At 59.8% G+C, this 18,850-nt stretch overlaps 2 protein-coding genes and 1 pseudogene across 5 annotated transcripts in view; 2 read left to right on the top strand and 1 right to left on the bottom strand.

Annotated features, from left to right (window-relative positions):
• Window positions 1-5,803, top strand: part of LOC105813946 (selenoprotein O) — a 15,414-nt gene extending 9,611 nt beyond the window's left edge. The window contains exons 5-9 of the mRNA XM_012648790.1: window positions 249-529; window positions 4,193-4,343; window positions 5,050-5,235; window positions 5,341-5,497; window positions 5,571-5,803. Of these exons, the coding sequence (XP_012504244.1) occupies window positions 249-529; window positions 4,193-4,343; window positions 5,050-5,235; window positions 5,341-5,497; window positions 5,571-5,717 (922 nt within the window). The 3' untranslated portion in view covers window positions 5,718-5,803. The remainder of the gene's footprint in view (window positions 1-248; window positions 530-4,192; window positions 4,344-5,049; window positions 5,236-5,340; window positions 5,498-5,570) is intronic.
• The window catches only part of TUBGCP6 (tubulin, gamma complex associated protein 6), a 35,886-nt gene that overhangs the window by 6,298 nt on the left and 10,738 nt on the right, over window positions 1-18,850 (bottom strand). The window contains exons 4-25 of one of the 4 annotated variants that reach the window (XM_012648789.1): window positions 16,154-16,327; window positions 14,775-14,896; window positions 13,926-14,004; window positions 13,664-13,773; window positions 13,312-13,403; window positions 13,077-13,216; window positions 12,813-12,962; window positions 11,897-11,978; window positions 11,720-11,808; window positions 11,529-11,644; window positions 10,349-10,487; window positions 9,950-10,024; window positions 8,541-9,762; window positions 8,244-8,302; window positions 7,912-8,083; window positions 7,657-7,825; window positions 7,414-7,555; window positions 7,099-7,293; window positions 6,875-7,007; window positions 6,595-6,808; window positions 6,318-6,517; window positions 6,095-6,231 (exon numbers count right to left, since the gene is read on the bottom strand). In XM_012648789.1, the coding sequence (XP_012504243.1) occupies window positions 6,140-6,231; window positions 6,318-6,517; window positions 6,595-6,808; window positions 6,875-7,007; window positions 7,099-7,293; window positions 7,414-7,555; window positions 7,657-7,825; window positions 7,912-8,083; window positions 8,244-8,302; window positions 8,541-9,762; window positions 9,950-10,024; window positions 10,349-10,487; window positions 11,529-11,644; window positions 11,720-11,808; window positions 11,897-11,978; window positions 12,813-12,962; window positions 13,077-13,216; window positions 13,312-13,403; window positions 13,664-13,773; window positions 13,926-14,004; window positions 14,775-14,896; window positions 16,154-16,327 (3,966 nt within the window). In that variant the 3' untranslated portion in view covers window positions 6,095-6,139. Of the gene's footprint in view, window positions 1-6,094; window positions 6,232-6,317; window positions 6,518-6,594; window positions 7,008-7,098; window positions 7,294-7,413; window positions 7,556-7,656; window positions 7,826-7,911; window positions 8,084-8,243; window positions 8,303-8,540; window positions 9,763-9,949; window positions 10,025-10,348; window positions 10,488-11,528; window positions 11,645-11,719; window positions 11,809-11,896; window positions 11,979-12,812; window positions 12,963-13,076; window positions 13,217-13,311; window positions 13,404-13,663; window positions 13,774-13,925; window positions 14,005-14,774; window positions 14,897-16,153; window positions 16,328-18,850 lie in introns of those variants that run through there. The other 3 variants (XR_001137679.1, XM_012648788.1, XM_012648787.1) reach the window with 3 other exon arrangements.
• On the top strand, window positions 17,195-17,675 carry LOC105813947 (annotated as a pseudogene).

Raw genomic sequence — 18,850 nt, 5'->3', positions numbered from 1 at the left:
GTGAGCAGGAGCAGACGCGGCCTCCCTGTGCTCGGGCAGAACTGGCAGGAGCTGGGGGCCGACTGTGGGCAGGAGAGTCGAGGGCAACTCTGGGGTCATTGACCTGAGACTGGGGACAGGGCCCCCATGGGACAGGGCAGGAGAGGGTGGACCCACGGCCACTGCCTTGGCCTCCCTCCAGGGGCCTGCGTCATCCCCTTGGCGCGTCCCTTCCGGCGGTGCCAGGGCTCTCTTGCCCCGCGTGGCAGGTACGACCCTGACCACGTGTGCAACGCCTCCGACGGCGCCGGCCGCTACGCCTACAGCAAGCAGCCCGAGGTGTGCAAGTGGAACCTGCAGAAGCTGGCCGAGGCCCTGCAGCCGGAGCTGCCCCTCGAGCTGGGCGAGGCCGTCCTGGCCGAGGAGTTCGACGCCGAGTTCCGGAGGCACTACCTGCAGAAGATGCGCCGGAAGCTGGGGCTGGTGGGAGAGCCGCAGGAGGAGGACGCGGGGCTGGCGGCCCAGCTCCTGGAGACCATGCACCTGACCGGTGAGGGACCGCGGCACGGGGCACAGCGGGGCTCGCTGTTTTATTTTGCCATTGTGCAGTTGACCCTCTAAGTGCACGGCTCAGTGGCACTGAGCACCTTCTCGTGCTGTGCAGCCGGCACCACACCCCTCTCCAGAACTTTCTCATCGTCCCAAGCTGGAGCTCTGTCCCCGTGAAGCACCAGCTCCCCTCCCCCAGCCCGGCACCCACCGTCCTCCTGTGTCTGTGAGTTCGACGACGCTGGGTCCCCGTGAGTGGAGTGACACAGCGTGCGTCCTCTCATGACCGGCTTGTCTTACTTGGCGTGCCGTCCTCAGCCTTCGTCCAGGCGCCTGTCAGAGCGCTCTTCCCCCCGCTGGCGCGCACCTGGGCTGCTCACGTTCTGGCCGTTGCGCCGTGTCCACGCTCGGTTCCCCTGGGCACAGGGGCGGGCTGCCGGCCCCCGCGTTTACTCGACTGCTCCGGCTGGAACTTCTCGCACGGACAGAAGCGTCCCGAGTGGGCGTCGCTGTCTTGTTCCCGGTCGTAGAGGAAGAGTGCTCGGGGTCTCCTCACCAGCGAGTTGTGAGCTGTGAGCTTCATCAGCCTGACGCTTCCCTCCGGTTCGAGCGTTTCTGCCACGAAAGGCTGTCGGGCTTCGTCGAGTGCTCTTGCACCAGAGACGCCCCTATGGCTTTATCCTTTCGTTCACATCTCCTTGGGTTCCGGGGATAATCCCCCACCCCGCTGTGGCTGTGATCCTTTTGACACGCTAGATTTTGCTAGTACTCGGTGGATTTTTGCATCTAGCAGGGATATTAGCCTGTAGTTTCCTTTTCTCACAGTGTCCGGCCTTGATATTAAGGCCTCGCTGGCCTCACAGACGAGTTAGGAGGTTTCCCTCCTCTTCCCATGTTACCAAGAAGTTTGAGGACTGGTACTAGCTCTTCTTTAACCGTTTGGGGGAATTCACCAGTGAAGCCGTTTGGTCCTGGCCTTTTTTCCTTGGGAAGTTTTTAATTGCTGATCAATCTTTTTACTCACTTTATTTAGATTTAGTTCTGGCTAGGTTTTCTATTTCTCCTTGGGCCAGTTTCGGTAATTTGTGTGTTTCTGGGAATTTGTCTCGGTCATCCAGGTCTCTAATTCTGGCATGTAATTGTTCATGGTATTCTTTAAAAAAAAAAAAAGTCGGGTGCAGTGCCTCACACCTATGATCCCAGCACCCTGGGGAGCTGAGGTGGGAGGATTGCGGATTGCTTGACACCAGGAGAGCAAGAACAGCCTGGGCAACATGGTGAGACCCTGTCTCTACAAAAAACTTTTTAAAAATAGCCAGGCATGGTGGCGCATGCCCACAGTCCTAGCTACTCGGGAGGCTGAAGTGGGAGGATCATTTGCACTCAGGAGTTCAAGGTTGCGGTGAGCTGATTATGCCACTGCACTCCAGGCTGGGCAACACAGCAAGACCCTGTCTCTGGGGAAAAAATCTTGTTGTGGTAATAACACTTACCATGGATCCACCTCTTAACTGTGCAAGTGTACGACACGTGACTGTCCACCATGGGCACGGTGTCACACGGCAGATCTGTGAAGCTCGTGCACGGTGGCCATGAGTGACTCCACATTCCCCCTCCTCGCAGCCCTCCCTGGCAACCACCGTCCACCTTCGATTCCGTGAACTGACTGCTTTAGATGTTTCACGTCAGCGAATCGTGCGCGTTTGTCTCTCGTAATCCTTTCCTGTTCCTGCATGGTCAGTAGCCTCGTCCCCGCCTCCGCTCCGGAATTCCGTCGTGTCCTCTTTCATCAGTGTAGCTAAGGATGTTCGCTGATCTTGTCAAAGAACACACTCTTGCTTTGACTTTTCTCTATTATTTTTCTATTCTCTCTCATTTATCTCCCTCTAAGCTTTATTATTTCCTTCCCTTCTGCGAACTTCGTTCTCATTCTACTCTTTATTCTCACCTGCTCCTCAGGCGTGAGGTGGTTGGTTTGAGATCCTGTTTGATGCAGGCGTTGGCCGCTGTGCGTTCCGCCCATCGCTGGGCTGTGGTATCCCGCGCGTTCTGGTACGTTGTGTTCACACGTCGCTAAGTAGTTCCTGAACTCCCTGCTGACTTCTTGTAGGGCCCATTTAAGAGTATGACAGTTAATCTTTACATCATTTGTGAAATTTCTAGGTTTTTTTCCTCTTAACAAATAAAGTGTACACCTTTTTAAGTAACTTCTAGCTTCATTCCATTGTGGTTGGAAAAGTTATCAGTCTTTTTAAATCTATTGAGACTTGTTTTGTAGCTTAATATATGGTCTACCTGGAGAACGTCCCAGGTGCGCTTGAGGAGACTGTGCGTTCCGCTCTCGCTGGATGTTCTTCACGTGTGTCCGCTAGGTGTGGACGGTCTGTGCTGTTGTTCAAGCCTCCGTTTCCTTACTGATCTTTTGTCTGTTATTAAGTGTCCTACTAAAGTCCCCAACTGCTATGATAGGACTGTTGTCTATTTCTCCCTTCAATTCTGTGAATGTTTGTGTATTTTGGGGTTCTGCTGTTCAGTGCATATTTATAATTTTCACATCCTTGTGAACTCTTTTCCTTTTGCCTTTCTCCACGTTCTAAGAATTGACTCTTACAGGTAGCAGAGTTGCACAGCGGAGTGTGCTGGGCTCTTAAGAACTGACTCTTTTGCCCATGTATAATGCCGTTCTTTGTCGCTTGTAACAGTTTTTGACTTAAAGTGTACTTTATCTAAGTATAGCCACCTCAGGTCTGCTTAGGTTACTGTTTGCATGGGATTTTTTTCAACACAGGTCTCACTCTGTCACCCAGGCTAGAGTGCCGTGGCGTCATCACAGCTCACAGCAACCTCAAACTCCTGGGCTAAAGGGATCCTCCTGCCTCAGCCTCCCGAGTAGCTAGAATTACAGGTGCCACTACCATGCCCAGCTAATGTTTTTTTTTTGGTAGAGACAGGGTCTCACTATATTGCCCAGGCTGGTCTCAAACTCCTGGGCTCAAGTGATCCTCCCGCCTTGGCCTCCCAAAGTGCTGGGATCACAGGCGTGAGCCACATGGCACTTGGACGAATATTTTTTCATCCTTTCCGTTATCGACCTATCCACATCTTCGAGTATCTTACAAGTCTCTCGCAGACAGCACGTGGCTGAACTGCGTCTCTTTACCCGTTCTGCCGGTCTGGTCTGCCTTGCGGTGGGGACAGTAATCCATTTACTTCCTAACTACTGATAAGGGAGTACTTCTGCCATTTTGCTATTTCTGCGTCTTACATCTTTTTTGTCCCTCTTTGTCTCCATTATTGCCACCTTTTGGTTTAGTTGTTTTTGTAATATACTGTTTTGAGTCCCTCGTCAGTTTCTTTTGCGTTTAATTTCTAGATACTGTCTTAGGGTTACCGTGGTTACGTGTGACTGTGTTTGAACAAGTCGGGTTGAGGACCTCAGTGTGTCGTGTTGCGTCCAGAGCGGGCAGTGGTGACGGACAGCGTGGGGGCAGGCGCCCAGCACGGCGCCTCCTCACACCGTCCACAGGGAACAGCGGTCGAGCCGGGTGCAGATGCGCAGAGGCCCAGCAGGGGGTGTGGCGGGGCAGCAGGCTCGGCACGGGTGCTGGACAGAGGGTGCGGGAGGCCCGTGCCTGCCTCCAGCCCTCAGCCGCCTCTGCTCCAGGTGCCGACTTCACAAACACCTTCTACTCCCTGAGTTCCTTCCCGGTTGAGCCGGAGTCGCCGGACCTGGAGGAGTTCCTGGCCGTGCTGACCGCACAGTGTGCCTCCCTGGAGGAGCTGAGACTTGCCTTCCGACCCCAGATGGATCCCCGGTGGGTACCTGGGTCTTGCTTCCTCGGAATTTGTTTCCAGAAAGGGAGGAATGTTCAGAAAATGGGTTCAAGGGGAACGGTGGAGACAGAGCTGGCGGGGGCTGCGCAGGGGCCCAGGTGGCCACTCCCGTCCCAGGGACGAAGGCAGTCAGGGCCTGTCTCTTGTGGCGTTGGGCCCCATTGGTCACAGAGAAGACAAGTGATGCTGACACAGGTGTGACGGGGGTCAGACGGCACGGCTGGGCAACACTGGTCTCGTTTCCCAGAACAGTCTCTGGTCTGCCAGGCAGGTGGGCGCTCAGATTCCCAGGCAGACCACACTTTCCTGCACTGTCCCATCCAGAGAGCTTCCCATGTTCGGGATGACGTGTGGAAGGTGCTGGCTGTGGCAATAGCAGACCCTGGTCACACAGGAACGTGGGGAGGGGGGCCGTGGGCGCACAGGCCAGCGGGACCTGCTGAGTGCACAGCCCGCCGGGGAAGAGACCACCCCCTACACGCTAAACCCTGGGGTCACCCTGGCGTCCCGTCAGGATGCAGGTGGAAACAGCAAGCTGCAGACTGTCCCTGCCCTCAGCAGGATGGGGGGATGGGAGGGGGGGTGCCCACCCGGGCTCGTCCCCACAGCAGGGCTCCGGGCTGGGGTGGGCACAGGGCCTCCCAGCAGCTCAGGACAAGCCTCGTGCTGCCCCCTTCCCCGCTGCAGGCAGCTCTCCATGATGCTGATGCTGGCGCAGTCGAACCCGCAGCTGTTTGCGCTCATGGGCACGCGGGCGAACATCACGAGGGAGCTGGAGCGCGTGGAGCAGCAGGCGCGGCTGGAGCAGCTGGGCCCGGCCGAGCTGCAGAGCAGGAACAAGGAGCACTGGGCCAGCTGGCTCCAGCGGTACAGGTGAGCCCACGGGGGCCACGCGAAGGTGACTACAGATAGCCTGGCGGGGGGGGGAGTGCCTTGGGCCCCACCTGCTAGGAGAGACCAGCCCGGATGTGATTCCAGAGCCCGTCTGGACAAGGACATGGAGGGTGTCGGGGACACCGCTGCCTGGCAGGCCGAGCGCGTGCGTGTGATGCGCGCCAACAACCCCAAGTACGTGCTGAGGAACTACATCGCACAGAATGCCATCGAGGCTGCCGAGGGCGGAGACTTCTCAGAGGCAAGCACACACTGCCCTGCGCCCTCCCCGGGAGGGAGGGCCGCCTCAGACCCCTCACGCCCCCCTCCCCCAGGTGCGGCGAGTGCTGAAGCTGCTGGAGACCCCCTACGACAGTGAAGCGGCGGCCAGCGCGGAGCCCGAGGGTGTGGGGGCGGCTGGCAGGAGGCGCTCCTACAGCAGCAAGCCCCCGCTCTGGGCGGCAGAACTGTGCGTGACGTGATCCTCGTAACGGCCTTGGGGGCTCCACACTCCTGGAGTCTCCGAGGCCCTCGAGTGCTGCCGAGTCACCGAGACAGGGCCAGGCCGCCCCCTCGCCCGCCTCTCCATGAGGACAGAGACGTCCAGTCAGGACCCGACCCGTCTCTGCCTGACGCCAGCTCAGCAGCACAGCACAGCCCGGGGAGCACCCTGTGAGGACGGGAGCTTGGCCTCGTGTGTGGGTGACGCGATGGCCGGTCCCAGGGACCAGGCAGCTCCTCCAGCCCTCACCGTGTCTCCCAGGCCCCTCAATAAACCACCTGCTTCCTCAGTCTGCCTCCGTGTGCTCATTCCTCCCTCCTGCCCCGTCCCCAGCCCCGGAGAGACGAGAGGCAGTGACAGGCTCAGGCACCTTTATTCCTCGCGTCCGCGCGGAGCAGGCCCTCAGGCGTCCTGGTAGTAGTTGTTGAAGTTGATGCGCAGCAGGAAGTCCTCCAGGTGGGGCTGGTAGCCGCGGTTCACCAGCTTGGTCACCACTGGGGGGTCGGCGAGCAGCTCAGACCTCGCCCGCACTCGGGACCCCACCTGGGCTGACCCCAGCCCCACCTGGCTCGGGGCTCACCTTTGAACAGGAAGTGGGAGTAGTACTTGAAGGTGCTATAGGACTGCTGCAGGAGGGCGAAGTTCGGGTGCTCAGCGCCCCGAGGCCCGCCGGCCGGGCCCCAGGCCTGCGCCATGAGCTGGCTGCGGAACTTGAGCACGAGGCTGAAGACGCTGTGGATGATGTTCATGACCGGCGCCGCCTTCTCCGTCAGCAGGCCCCTGCCGGGGGGAGCGCTACTGGGTGGGCTGCGCCCGGGAGCGGGTGGGGACGCGGCCCCAGGCGTCCCCGGCCTCACCTGAAGACGGCCTTGTGCAGGTACTCGGCGTGGGCGCGCTGGATGTCCTCAAGGTCACGCACCGCGGCCAGCCTGGCCCTGAACTCGCACCAGGTGACGTGCAGGATCTGGTTGGCGATGTAGCCCTGGATGACCTTCACGAAGTGCTGCATCTCGTGCTTGAACAGCTGCAGCTGGCGGAACTGCACGGAGCCGGCCACGTGGCTCACCAGGGCTGGACGAGGGCAGAGCAGAGGGTGAGCGGCGGCCCGGGCCCGGGGCGGGTCCCGCGCAGTCTTACCTGTGCGCTTGAGGTGGAAGCAGACGTCCTTGAGCGTCCACATCATGAGCTTCAGCTGCAGCAGGAAGGAGAAGATGCCGCTGTACTGGCCCAGGCAGCTCTCGGTGATGACCATGTTGAGGGGCCAGTCGACCTGCGCGAGAAGCCCCGCTCAGCACGCAGCCCCCCGGCACTCAGCCCCCCAGGGCAGCCCCCTCATCTGCGTGGCGGGAGCCGCTGCTGACCTTGTACCTGAGCTCCAGGCAGCTCAACACGTCCGGGGCATTGGGCGCGAACACCTCCGGCAGGTACTTGAGGGCGAAGGAGAGGTTGGCGGCGTGCGGGGTGTCCCCGTGGAGGCTGTACTGCAGGGCCTTGCTCAGGACGGAGTTGAGGACCAGCGGGTTGAGCAGCTCTCCCGGCGTCTGGCCGGCCCCGAGCTGAGGGGAGAGACAGGCACCCGGAGGAGTTCCACGCCACTCAGCAGGGCCCAGCGCCTCCCCTCCCAGGGGACCTCCCCTCTGCAGCCAGCGCCACCCCCACCCTGCACCTGGGGTCACCTTCTCAAAGAGCAGGTCGCTGAGGGACTGCGCGAACTCGCCGTCCTCCATCAGCAGGAAGTGCCGCAGGGCCTCGCAGTGCGCCTCGAGGTGCAGCTCCACGAAGAAGTAGTCGACCGCGGCCTTGTTCACCAAGGAGATGCTGCAGTGGGAGCCCAGGGTCAGGGGCAGGCAAGGGCAGGGGCAGGGTGGGGGGGCGGGGCAGGGGCAGGCAAGGGCAGGGGTGGGGCGGGCAGCACTCACTGGGCGGCCAGCGGGGCCGTGAGGGAGCGCTTCATGAGCACGGGCAGCGTCAGCAGCTCGCTCAGCTGCACCGCAGTCTCGTCCGCGGCGGACTGGACGTGGGGGTCCACAGGGAAGGCGAAGGCCCGCGGGCGCACGTGGTGTAGCAGGTGGGCAGCAGGAGGCTCCGCTGAGGGCAGCCGGCTGTCAGTGCGCTCAACGGCACGTGCTGGCCCAGGACTGCCGCCCCTCCACCCTCCGCAGCCGTCCACTCACACATGCACTCGTAGCTGTCCGGGTACTGCTCCAGCGGGTACTGCCTGGCCAGGCCTGCCAGGTAGGCCTGCTCCCGGCCCCAGCGCCGGGCCTCCGCCTCCGCCTCTGCCTCCGCCTCCGCCTCCACCACCTCCTTGCCACAGCCTGGGCTGCTCGGGGCAGCTGTGTCTTCCTACGAAGACACCAACCTCAAAGAACTGCCTCCCTGCCCAGCATGCTGCTTGCTGGTCCCCCTCCCCGGTGCTGAGAAAGAGGAAAACAGCACATGAGACCCAGAGGGACGGAGCCCTCGCCGTGTGCTCCCCGAGCCCCTGGGAAGTGTCCACCCTGACCTGTGGGTTCAGAGGCCAACTTGGAGACAGGTCCTCAGCGCCTCCACTCCTCCCGGGGCCTGAGTGGGCACAAAAGGAAAGAAGGGGGCATCAGAGCCAAGTGCCTGCTGAGGGGACAGTGGGGCCGGCCCTAGCTCAGGCCGTACCTCCTATGGCCCCAGGACAGCAGCTCAGGCTCTGGCTGACAGAGGAGCCCTGAAGGCAGCTTCATGAGCTGCTGCCTCCTCTTCCCGCTGGGACTCTGTGGGCCCCACGGGCCCCAAAGCTCCACTTTGACCACGGCTGCCCCACTCTAACCTGGCTCCTCGGGGACGCCGTCTCCCAGCACATCGGGCTTGGCCACGGCAGAGGGCGAGGTCTGGAGGCTGCTCTCTTCCCTGCTGCCCGAGCTGGAGGAGCAGATGGACAGCACCGTTTCTACAGGGGACTGTGGCCCATGTTCCAGGGCAGGGCTCTGTGTCCCCAGGCTGAGGCCTGCCTGGGACAGCTGGCCAGGGGGGATCTGGTGGGGCGTGGGTATGTTGGGCTCAGCTTCTGGTGACAGTGGCCCAGGCAGCATGTGGGACTGAGAGATGTGTCCGTGGACGTTCCACCGTGGCCTAGTGGGAGCCACGTCAGACACGTTCTCCCCAACCCTGATGCTGGCATCTGACACGTGTCCGTGGACGTTCCACCGTGGCCGAGTAGGAGCCTCGTCTGACACGTTCTCCCCAACCCTGATGCTGGCATCTGACACGTGTCCATGGACGTTCCACCGTGGCCTAGTGGGACCCACGTCAGACACGTTCTCCCCAACCCTGATGCTGGCATCTGACACGTGTCCGTGGACGTTCCACCGTGGCCTAGTGGGAGCCACATCTGACACGTTCTCCCCAACCCTGATGCTGGCGTCTGACACATGTCCGTGGATGTTCCACCGTGGCCGGGAGGGAGCTGTTCCAGGAGCGCAGCCTTCTGTGGGAACACCAGCCCCCGACAGGTGCCCACAGAGCTGCTCTGTGGGGCGGCTGCTCCCGTCAGGACTGACGTGGTCGGGTGGCTGTGGCTGGGGCAGAGCCACCTGTGTGTCAGGGACACGTGCATCCAGCTGCATGCAGGTGTCCCCCCACACCGGCTGCTCCAAGCTGCCCAAGCAGCCCTCTGCAGCCAGGAAGGGCCCTGGTGAAGGCGCAGTGGCCACAGCTGGCCGCAGGATAGTACTGAAGTCGTACTCTTGCAGCTCGGAGGGCTGAGTGCTGGCTGCTGCAGGTGTCTCCCCGAGAGCCGAGGAGGGCGGGTCTGAGCCGATGGTCTGCAGCACTTCCTCCAGGAGCGGGACCTCGCTGGTTTGCACAGGCTGCTCAGCCCCCGCCACCTGCTGGGGCCCCGTGCCACCAGCCCCCACCGCTGCAGCCTCCAGGAGCTGTGGCGTCGGCATGCTCGGCCTGCTGGGGCAATGCCAGGCTGCCAAGTGCTGCTCTCTGAGCCTGGAATCACAGCCTCGGCCTCCGTCTGCGTGCTCAGGACCCAGAGACACGGCCTGAAACATAGTGCCATTGGATCCAGTCTGACCTCAGTTTCCCTCCAGCCACCTAACCCCGTCTCCCAAGTTCAACTCTATGACCGTGGCTGACACTCACCAAGCGCCAAGGACTATGGGGACATGGCCAGGCCCAGCACACCCCACTCAGAACTAGGGCGCCCTGGGCCCTGCCCTGTCCCCTCACCTGGGAGCAATCACTCGGGAGGATGGCCAGCAGCTCCTGGGGCTTGTGAACCTCCGACACGTCTGTCAGCATGCCCTGAAATTCAAGCCAGCAGGACAAGAACAGCAGCTCAGGGGTGACCAGCAGAGCTGGTGCCCAGCACAGCACAGCCCCACTGCCCACGCCTGCCACGCACACTGACCAAGACGAGCCTGGGCTGTGGAAGCGCTCAGCACCTGCGAGCTCCCCACCTGTACCTGTGCAACTGGGTGTCACAAAGGGGGCAGCACAGTGCCCTCCTGCAGCTGATGAGAACGGCCGACTGCCCCTACACGGGCACATACGTCTGTGTGCAATTTCGGCAGGTTCACAGACCCCCAAAGCCAGGGGAAAAGCTTCCATCTAAAACCACTGCAATACCTGGATGCGCTTCTCATCTTCTACGAGAAAGCGAAGCCGCGCGCTTTCCAGGCGGTGCCTCTGGATCCTCCACAGCGCCCTCTGCTCCCGCCGAGCCGCCTCCGCGGACAACTTGCTGTAATGGTCGACCAGCGCCTGCCTGAAGCCATGCCCGGAGAAGACACGGTCACCAATGGTGCCCCGTGGGCTGGGGTGGGCACCTCCCCAGGCCCCTGATACGGCCGTTCCCTCTGCGCCCTCACAGCAGCTGCAGGGGCAGCACCTGGCTTTCCGCCCACCAGACTGGGAGACCCCGGCCCCCGTCAGGGTAACGAACACCAGAATGAGATCCCACGCAGCCTGGGTGAGGGGGTGAGCAGAGCCCTCGGGAAGCCAGGCCTCGCCTCTGGCGTGCATCCGCCTTCCCATTCTGCAGATGCGACCCCCAGGGACCGAGACTACCAAATAAAAGCACCCGAAGCAAAACCAACACAAACGTTTTATTTGCCAAATTCAAAGCTCGCCTTCCCGATCACTCCCAGAGACTGAGGCTCTCTCCAACCGCAACTCGGCCCAAACCTGAGCTAAACATTTCCAATTTGGCTGCCGCAGGCCAAGATCACGGTCTCTGTGCCGTGTTTTCTCCTCCTCACATGCACGCGCGCACACCCTACGTGTGCGCGTACACACGCATCAGCGCGCACACACACCCTCCTGCACGCACACCCCTCGCCGGCTCCGTCAGCAGCAGCCAAGGTCGGGACGACGGGTCACCCCGCGAGGCTAAGCAGGACAGCCACCTCTCCCCGACAGGCTTTCTCTAAGAGGCTGAACAGCCCCTTCAAGACTCCAGCTCCACTCCCAGGTTATAGGGCAAGCTGGCGACACCACAAGGAGACAGACTTTCGGATGCTGTGCTAGACAAATGCCAGGACACTAACACGGCATGTGGACCTCGCCTCGATTCTCACGTGGACGAGAACACCACCCGCAAGAAGACGCTCTAGGACAGCGGTCCCTGAGCACAGCCAAATGCCAGAAGCACTGACCCGCGGGGGAAGCCTGGGGTCTGCATGTGGGTCTTTCTACCTTAACGTATACTTGATGTCTCTCAAAATAAAAGTCAAGTCGCCGCCACTAAGGTTAGACGGCGCTGTGGGTCCCTGAACCACGGGCCCCGGGCCTCGGCCCTGCCGCCTACCTCGCCTTCCTCTCCAGCTCCTCCTCCAGGGCCCTCAGCCTTCTCTCCCTGTCGCGGAGCTCGCGGGCGTAGCTGAAGTCGTCATCCAGCTCCTCCTGTCTGGCCGCCCGGCGTCGCTGCGCCACACACAGCCGGGTTTGTTAAATCAGGACTGCACACGCCTGAACCCCGCGGGGGCAAGGCCCACCCACCTCCTGGTCCTTCACAAACTGCTCTTTCAGCCTCTGAAACTGCTCTCGCTTCCGGGCGTCCAAGGCCATCTGTTCCGACATCTGCCGGTCTGCGTCGGGACAGGGAGAGGTGCATGGTCACAAGGAGCCCCCACAGGGGCCCCCACACCGCCAAGGGAGGACCTGGGCCGTGCTCACCACTCAGCGCACTCAGCACCCTGGACGCTGCCTCCCGGGCGTGGACAATCAACTCTTGCTTTGCAATTTCCATACGTAGTTCCTGAGAAAGAAAATTGGTACACAAAGTGTCCTGATCCTCTGTCCCCTCGCCTAGGATGGCCTGCGAAAGGGGACGGATGCTTGGGACACCCACTGTTGTCGCACCCACCCCTTCAACACCCTGCGCAGAACCAGGGTCGGCAGGCGGGACGCACAACTCGAGGCTGTGAGGAGGGCACCAGGCAGTGACAGAGAGGTGCCCTCTGTGCTGAGCAGCGACAAGCTGGAGCTAGCAGGCTCAGAGAAACATCTGGGGCTGAGGCCCCAGGCTGAGCGCGCCTACCCTGGAGGGAGACCGGGGGTCTCACAGAGGGGCCTCCCCCCTTGGCCTCATAGGTCTGCCTCTGCCCAGGGCAACCTGCTGCCCACCGGGGAACAGGCCAGAAAGATTGTTCCTGGGAATGGCACTGACCCCAGCAACAATCCCCCCAGTACACAGGATACACACAGCCCCGTCCCAGGCACACCCACCCCTCTGAGCAGGAGGGGAGCCTGCACGGGCCACACGGGTGGGGACCCCCGGGCCCTGCCCCTGGAGCTCGGCTGGGAATGGGTCTGTCCGGAGCTGGCGGGCCCAAGGGAAACCCCCCTGGAGCTGCCCACGTCAGCAAAGCCTGGGGTTCAGGCCACCCAGGCCCAGGAGAGAGGACAGAGCCCCCATCCTGAGCATCTGGCTCCCCCTCAGCACCCACCCAGCCACTACCAGGATGGAAAACGCCAGAAGGGAGACTCCCCATCTTGCACGTTGCACACCCAGCGCCCCTCCCAGCCAGCCTGAGTTCCCAGGGGGTGCGGGGAGGTGCAGAGACAGCCCCCAAGACCCTGGTGCACGCACCTTCTCCTCCTTGCTGATGGAGCTGTGACGAGCCACCCTCTCCATCCGCCCCACGTAGACAGCACAGTCCTTCTCAATCTCCTTCAGCTCCTCAAGGGAGAAGATCACCGAGATGCGAGGGACAGGGGTGTCGGACGAGCAGAGGTAATGCTGCCGGGAGGGGGAGGCTGCAGTGAGCCCTGGCAGGGCCGGGGCAGGCGGCACGAGGACCAGCCTGGGCCCCCAGAGCCCTCCCCTCCCCAGCTGTGCCGGGACCCCCCTCACCCGGGGGCAGCAGAGCTTCAGCAGGTTGATGGTCTTGCCGCAGACGTACACGTCGTAGGCGATGTGCTTCAAGAACACGGGCACGCAGTCCTCCACCTCCTTGGAAATGAGCACGTAGCCATGGGTCCAGTAAAACTTGTCTAGACGTGGCAGAGAACACACAGGTGGCATCGTGATGGGCCCAACCCCAGGCCCACAGGTGTGCAGGTTCTGCCAGCAGCCAGCTGCCACCTACCTCTGAAGCCCAGGTATTCGTGGTTCACCTGGATCATGAACTCGCCGTAAACGTCTCTGAAGACCCCACTGTACACCCAGTCGTGAATGAACCTGCGGACCACGGGAAGGCAGTGAGGTGGGCGTGGCCAACAGTATGGTGGGGGTGGGCGGCAGTGAGGTGGGCATGGTGGGCAGAGGAGGGCACGGCCCCCTGCCCAGGACACCCACAGCCAGAGCCCACCTAGCCCGCCTTCCTCTTGGTGTGTGATCCCCGCATCAGCAGGTGTCTGGCGAGAGGACGCTCTCAAACACCTGCAGGGTCGGAGTGCAGCCCCGCCCCACCCTTCCGGGGAGCCCAGGCCTGCGCGCACCGCGTGTAGGGCTCGCAGCTGGTCTTCAGCAAGGACAGCAGCACAGGGTAGTGCTCATTGCTGCAGTTGTCCAGCGCCTCCTGGTACAGGTAGGACAGCAGCTTCACTCCCTGCGGATGGCAAGGGCAGGTGGCTCAGCGCAGCCGGAGCTCGGAGCGCAGCCGCAGCCCTGCCCAGGAGCAGCCCCAGGAGAGCCACGCCCAGCCGCCCCAATTCCTGGAACTGGCCAGGCCACCGCGCTCAGCAACGAGGCACAACTCACCGTGGGGAACGCAGCCCTGGGCCCTCCTCCGCTGGCTCCCGGGAGCGCAGTGCCCACGCCACAGAGCTCAGCCAGGTACCTAGACCCAGAGGCTGGATCAGACCGAGCCATGGGGCTCTAGGTCCCCAGGCCTGGACCAGACACCAGGTGAGCAAAACCTCTGTGTATCTTCCTGCTCCCCAAAGTGACTGACCCACCCAGCCAGGCTTTAAAAACCACTTGCATCCCAACAACCCAGACCTGAGCTACCTGCCAGACCCCCACCCCCAACACGCAGCCCAGCTGCCCACCCGCTCCCAGGCTCCAGCCAGGACTCGAGCCCTCTCGTGTCTGTGACTCCCCTGCCCCACACTTGGGCTCCATCTCAGCCCCCCGCTGCTTTGCCCAGGTCACCACCTGCTCTGGCCTGGATGGCCAGGCCCCTCTCCCCTGCACCTGGGTCTGAGCCACACACGGCAGCACCACACACGGGCCAGAACCCCCATCCAGGGCCCCAGCTCCCCGCCCCCACTGCATCAGGCACTCTCAGCCTTCGGGTCCCCTGCGTGTGGAGGCCCCACCTCACGTGGCTCCCGCTGCACCCCAGCCCCCAGCCCCTCTCCCTTCTCCTGACGGCACTTGCCAACACTGCCTGGTTATTTACAACCCTGGGTGCTGCCCAGGCAGAAGCCCCCGGGCCAGGGCAGGGCTGGCCGCAGGGGGCCGACAGCAGATGTCCACAGTACCCAGCACCTGGTGGGCTCGGCCAGGCAAGGGCTGTCCCGTCACCTGCCGAGGGCTGACCTCACGGGCCGTCCCTGCCAGGGAGCAGGGCTGACCCTCCACCGCCCAGCAAGCCCCAAGGCTCACCTGAGCTGTCGGCCCAGTTTCTTGAAGAGAAAGCCGATGGTGAGGAGGCTCAAGGTGGGCGGTGTGGAGAGAACGCAGGCCCGGTAGTACTGCAGGTACCTCCTCAGGCCGCTGGTGAAGGCCTGTGGGCGAGGGATCGGGAGGAGAGCGGCTGGGCACACAGACAAGGCTGTGGGCTCAGGGCCTGAAGGTGCCCCGGTGCTGGGGAAGGGGCTCTGCTTCCACGCCTCAACCTTGGGGCTCCATTCTCAAGCGGTGGGTACTGTGGGTTAAGTCCAGCCACCCAGCCAGGCCAGAAGCAAGGACCCCTCACGGGCAGCCACGGGCCCACCACAAAGCCTGTCGTGGCAACTCATGCGGGGCCCTGGGATGGTGCTGGAAAGGGTATCCGGACTCTGCACACCGGCGCTGACCCTGGAAGGCCTCAGCTGCTCAGACCACAGGACAGGAAAACCCTAGAACCGTCTCAGCCCACACACCCGCAGGAGTCATGTGGCCTGGCCTGGCCACACGTGCTAGACAACCAAGAACCACAGTCCTGCCTTCCTTGGTGTCCCCTCTCTGTCCCCCGACCCCGGCCTGGTGCCCACTCCAACCCATTCTCCACCCTGCAGCACTCGGGGCCTCCACACTCGCTGCTCCTGTGCCCGGAAGGTCGCACCCAAGCGGCTTGGGCCACACCCACCTCCCCAGCCTGCACTGCCCAGACCTGAACCTCACCTGTCACCCCAGCGACCCACATGGCACCAACGCACGCAGGGGCCCGCGCAGCCCGGCTCCTCCTGGGCCCTGTGCCCTCTGCCCATCTTCCTGATGCCCTCTCAGCTCTCCCAAACCACCCTGCGCACCTACACACCTGTCCTCTCCCCGTCAGGCCGCACCCTGACATCCTGTGGAACCCACCAGCACACGAGCCAGCTGCGAGTCTTTCAACAGTAACTCCTGGAGCCAGACTGGGCTCAGAACCCCCAGCACCTGAAGTCCGGCAAGTCAGACACGGCGGCCCTGCCCTGCTGGTCGTGCAACGCACTGGGGCCCATGGGGCGCAGGCAGCTCCTGCCCCCACACACTGTCCGTACCTGCCTTGCTCACCCCACGTCAGCCGGTCCTCCTCTCGGGCCACCAAACATTGGCCACGCCTGCCTCCCCATCCCATGACCCAACACATCTGTCCCAGGTGTGCAGTGGAATGACGCGTGAGGTCAAACACCAGCACCGGTCACCCCATTCCTGAAGAGGAACTACCAGGTTTTAGGTGTTGCCATGGAAACAAAAGGTTTGGACTCAGTGGTCCTGGAGCAGGACCTCTGATCCTCTTTCCAGAAGGTATACACGGCTCTCGTGACGGTGTGTGACAGCCGTGAGGCTGAGGGCCGTACCTGGAACACGAGGCCCTTGCTGTATGAGGAGTCCAGGACGGGCTGCAGGGAGAAGTGGCTCAGGCGTGTGTAGTACGTCCCGTATTCAGCCACCTCCGAGAGAAGGCTGCTGATGCTCTCGGGAGACGCTCCTGACACGTGGACGCCGCGCTTCACCACGAAGGCCTGGGCCGGCTGGGCAGGGGCAGAGGAGAGGTCACAAGGGCCAGGCAGCCAGACCCCAACCACCAAACTGCTCAGAGTGCCCCCAAGGCCAGGCACCCAAAGCCAGACCCACAAACAGGGAGTTCTAAAAGCAGAAAGCAAAAACACCCAAAAGGCATATTCAAAATTGTCCCACCCCTACTAACAAAAAACATACAAACCAAAACAAGGTATAATTTTTCCCTGACCACATTGAAAAATACATGTTTAAAATGCCAACTGTGGAAGAGGGTGCAGAAAAACAATGCCTTCCACGTAACACAAGCGCACACGGACCAGCTCCTTGTGGCGGGAGCTTTAGAAACACCTGACAGGAAGTCTGATAAGTCAACTCCTGGGGATGTGCCCAGAGGAAACAATGTGCACAGAGTCCTGACAGCAAGCTGTCCACAGCACCATCCACGACCGCAGGGCACGGAGCATCCGAGACACCCTCACACGCAGCGTGGCGGCAGCAGCACCAGAGCGGACGTCACAGCGGGACGTGCCTCCGCTCAGACAGAGGACAGCTATCAAACCAGGACCACGCTGTACACCCTGAGGAAATGTCACCAAGAGGGCAGAAGGAAAGACACGATAAAGAGCAGAGCAGACATAAACGGACAGTAGAAAACAGAGAGTCAACTAAACCATAAGTTGGTTCTTTGAAATGATCAACAAAATTGGCAAATCTTCAGCTGGAATGCTTAACAAAAAAAATGACTGTAAAAAAGAGAAGATTCAAATGACTAAAATCAGAAATGACAGTGGGAACATTACTAACGATTTTATAGAAATAAAAAGCACTGTAAGAAAATACAGCTCGTAGCTGGAGAGCCGCGCGGGGCTAGAGCCACCATGGCGGCTGAGCGGAAGACCAAGTTGTCCGAGAACCTGCTGTGCATGAAGTTCACGCAAAGGGGACTGGACTCGGAAACGAAGACACAACTGGAAGAGGAAGAAAAGGAAATCACTGGTGAAGAGCACTGCTACTTGGATTTGCCAGCACCGACAGAGAAAGAGGGTTTCATGATAGAAGAGCACAGTTCCTTGCTACGGAAGATCTCCTCTAGGAAGAATGTCACTCAGAGGATTTAACCCTGAAGTTGAGAAATCAATGCTGCGGACGAATGCCAAGAACAAAGCAGAAGTTGTTAAAGATAAAACAGAGGAGGTCGATGTGTCAGATGAAGAAATGGCGAGAAGATATGAGACCTTGGTGGGGACAATTGGGAAACAGTTTGCCAAGAAGAGAGACCGTGCCAGTTATGAAGAAGACGAAAATGGAGATGTCAAACTGCCTAAAGCAAAGAAGACGTTCTTAAAGCCCCAAGATTAAAATGGATGCCTTAAGCGATGGCTCAGGGATGCCTTGTGAAAGTCAGCAGCGTATTTTGGAACTCGTCCTGATGGTGTCCCTGTGGTTACTAACACTGTAATGCCTATTTGTAAAGAGATGTATAATTTGGGAACGTGCTGTTTTTGAAACAGATGTGTGAAGGATGTTGTACATCCTTTGTTGAATGGTAGTCACTGAGAGTGGACTTTTACCCCTTGATCTTCAAACGTACGTCAGTACAGCGTTGCTTCCTAAAGATTATTTGACCTCAAGTTTTTTTAATACAGATCTCCAGTCACTGACCTTGAGTTGACTCATACAAATTAATACCAATGTTTAAATTGCCCTTATGTTTATGTTTTACTTTAAGTTATTAATCATGTCAGGCCAAATCATACATACATTTGATTTGACATATATCAAATGTCATAAAAGTTTATCATATGTAAATTCATTAAGAACAAACACACCTCTCCAGCCTGAAGTATCTGCATGCTACCAGGTCATTGTCAGTTAATGGTATTATGGTTTTTTATTTACACCGTCTAATTAAAAAAAAATTGTTCTGTAATAAACATCTACTTTCACCTTAAAAAAAAGAAAAAAGAAAATACAACCGTATGCCAACAAATTAGACAACCTAGGTGAAGTGGACCAATTCCTAGAAATACACAAAGTAGCAAATTGACTGGGACAGAAGTAGAATGTCTAAACAGACCTATAACAAGAAGACTGAATCAAAACCCCCCAGCAGGTGAAGAGAGTAAATTTTATGTTATATGTATTTGATCGCAGGCTAAGGAAAAAAAAAAAAAGAAAAGCCCAGAGCCAGAGGCTGCACTGGTGGATTCTCGGCGCGGAAGGAGGACCAGTCCTTCTTGGCCTCCAAAACTAAAGAGGGAGCACGTCCTGACTCGTTCTGTGTGGCCAGCATCACCTGAATACCAGCTCAAGACAAAGATACTATAAGGAAAGAAAACTGTAGGCCAGTATTTCTTATGAATATAGATGCAAAAATTCTCAACAAAATACCAAAACACCAAATCCAGCAGAGTATTAAAAGGATTATAGGGGGAGGAGGGGACGGGTATTTGCATACACAAGGAGTGCAATGCGCACCACCTGAAGGATGGACATATTTGAAACTCGGACTTGGGGGAGGGGGCCGGAATAAA

Source organism: Propithecus coquereli, unplaced genomic scaffold (genome assembly GCF_000956105.1).
Source record: "Propithecus coquereli isolate 6110/MARCELLA unplaced genomic scaffold, Pcoq_1.0 Scaffold294, whole genome shotgun sequence".
Taxonomy (NCBI): Eukaryota; Metazoa; Chordata; class Mammalia; order Primates; family Indriidae; genus Propithecus; species Propithecus coquereli.
This window is presented reverse-complemented; position numbering and strand designations above follow the sequence as displayed.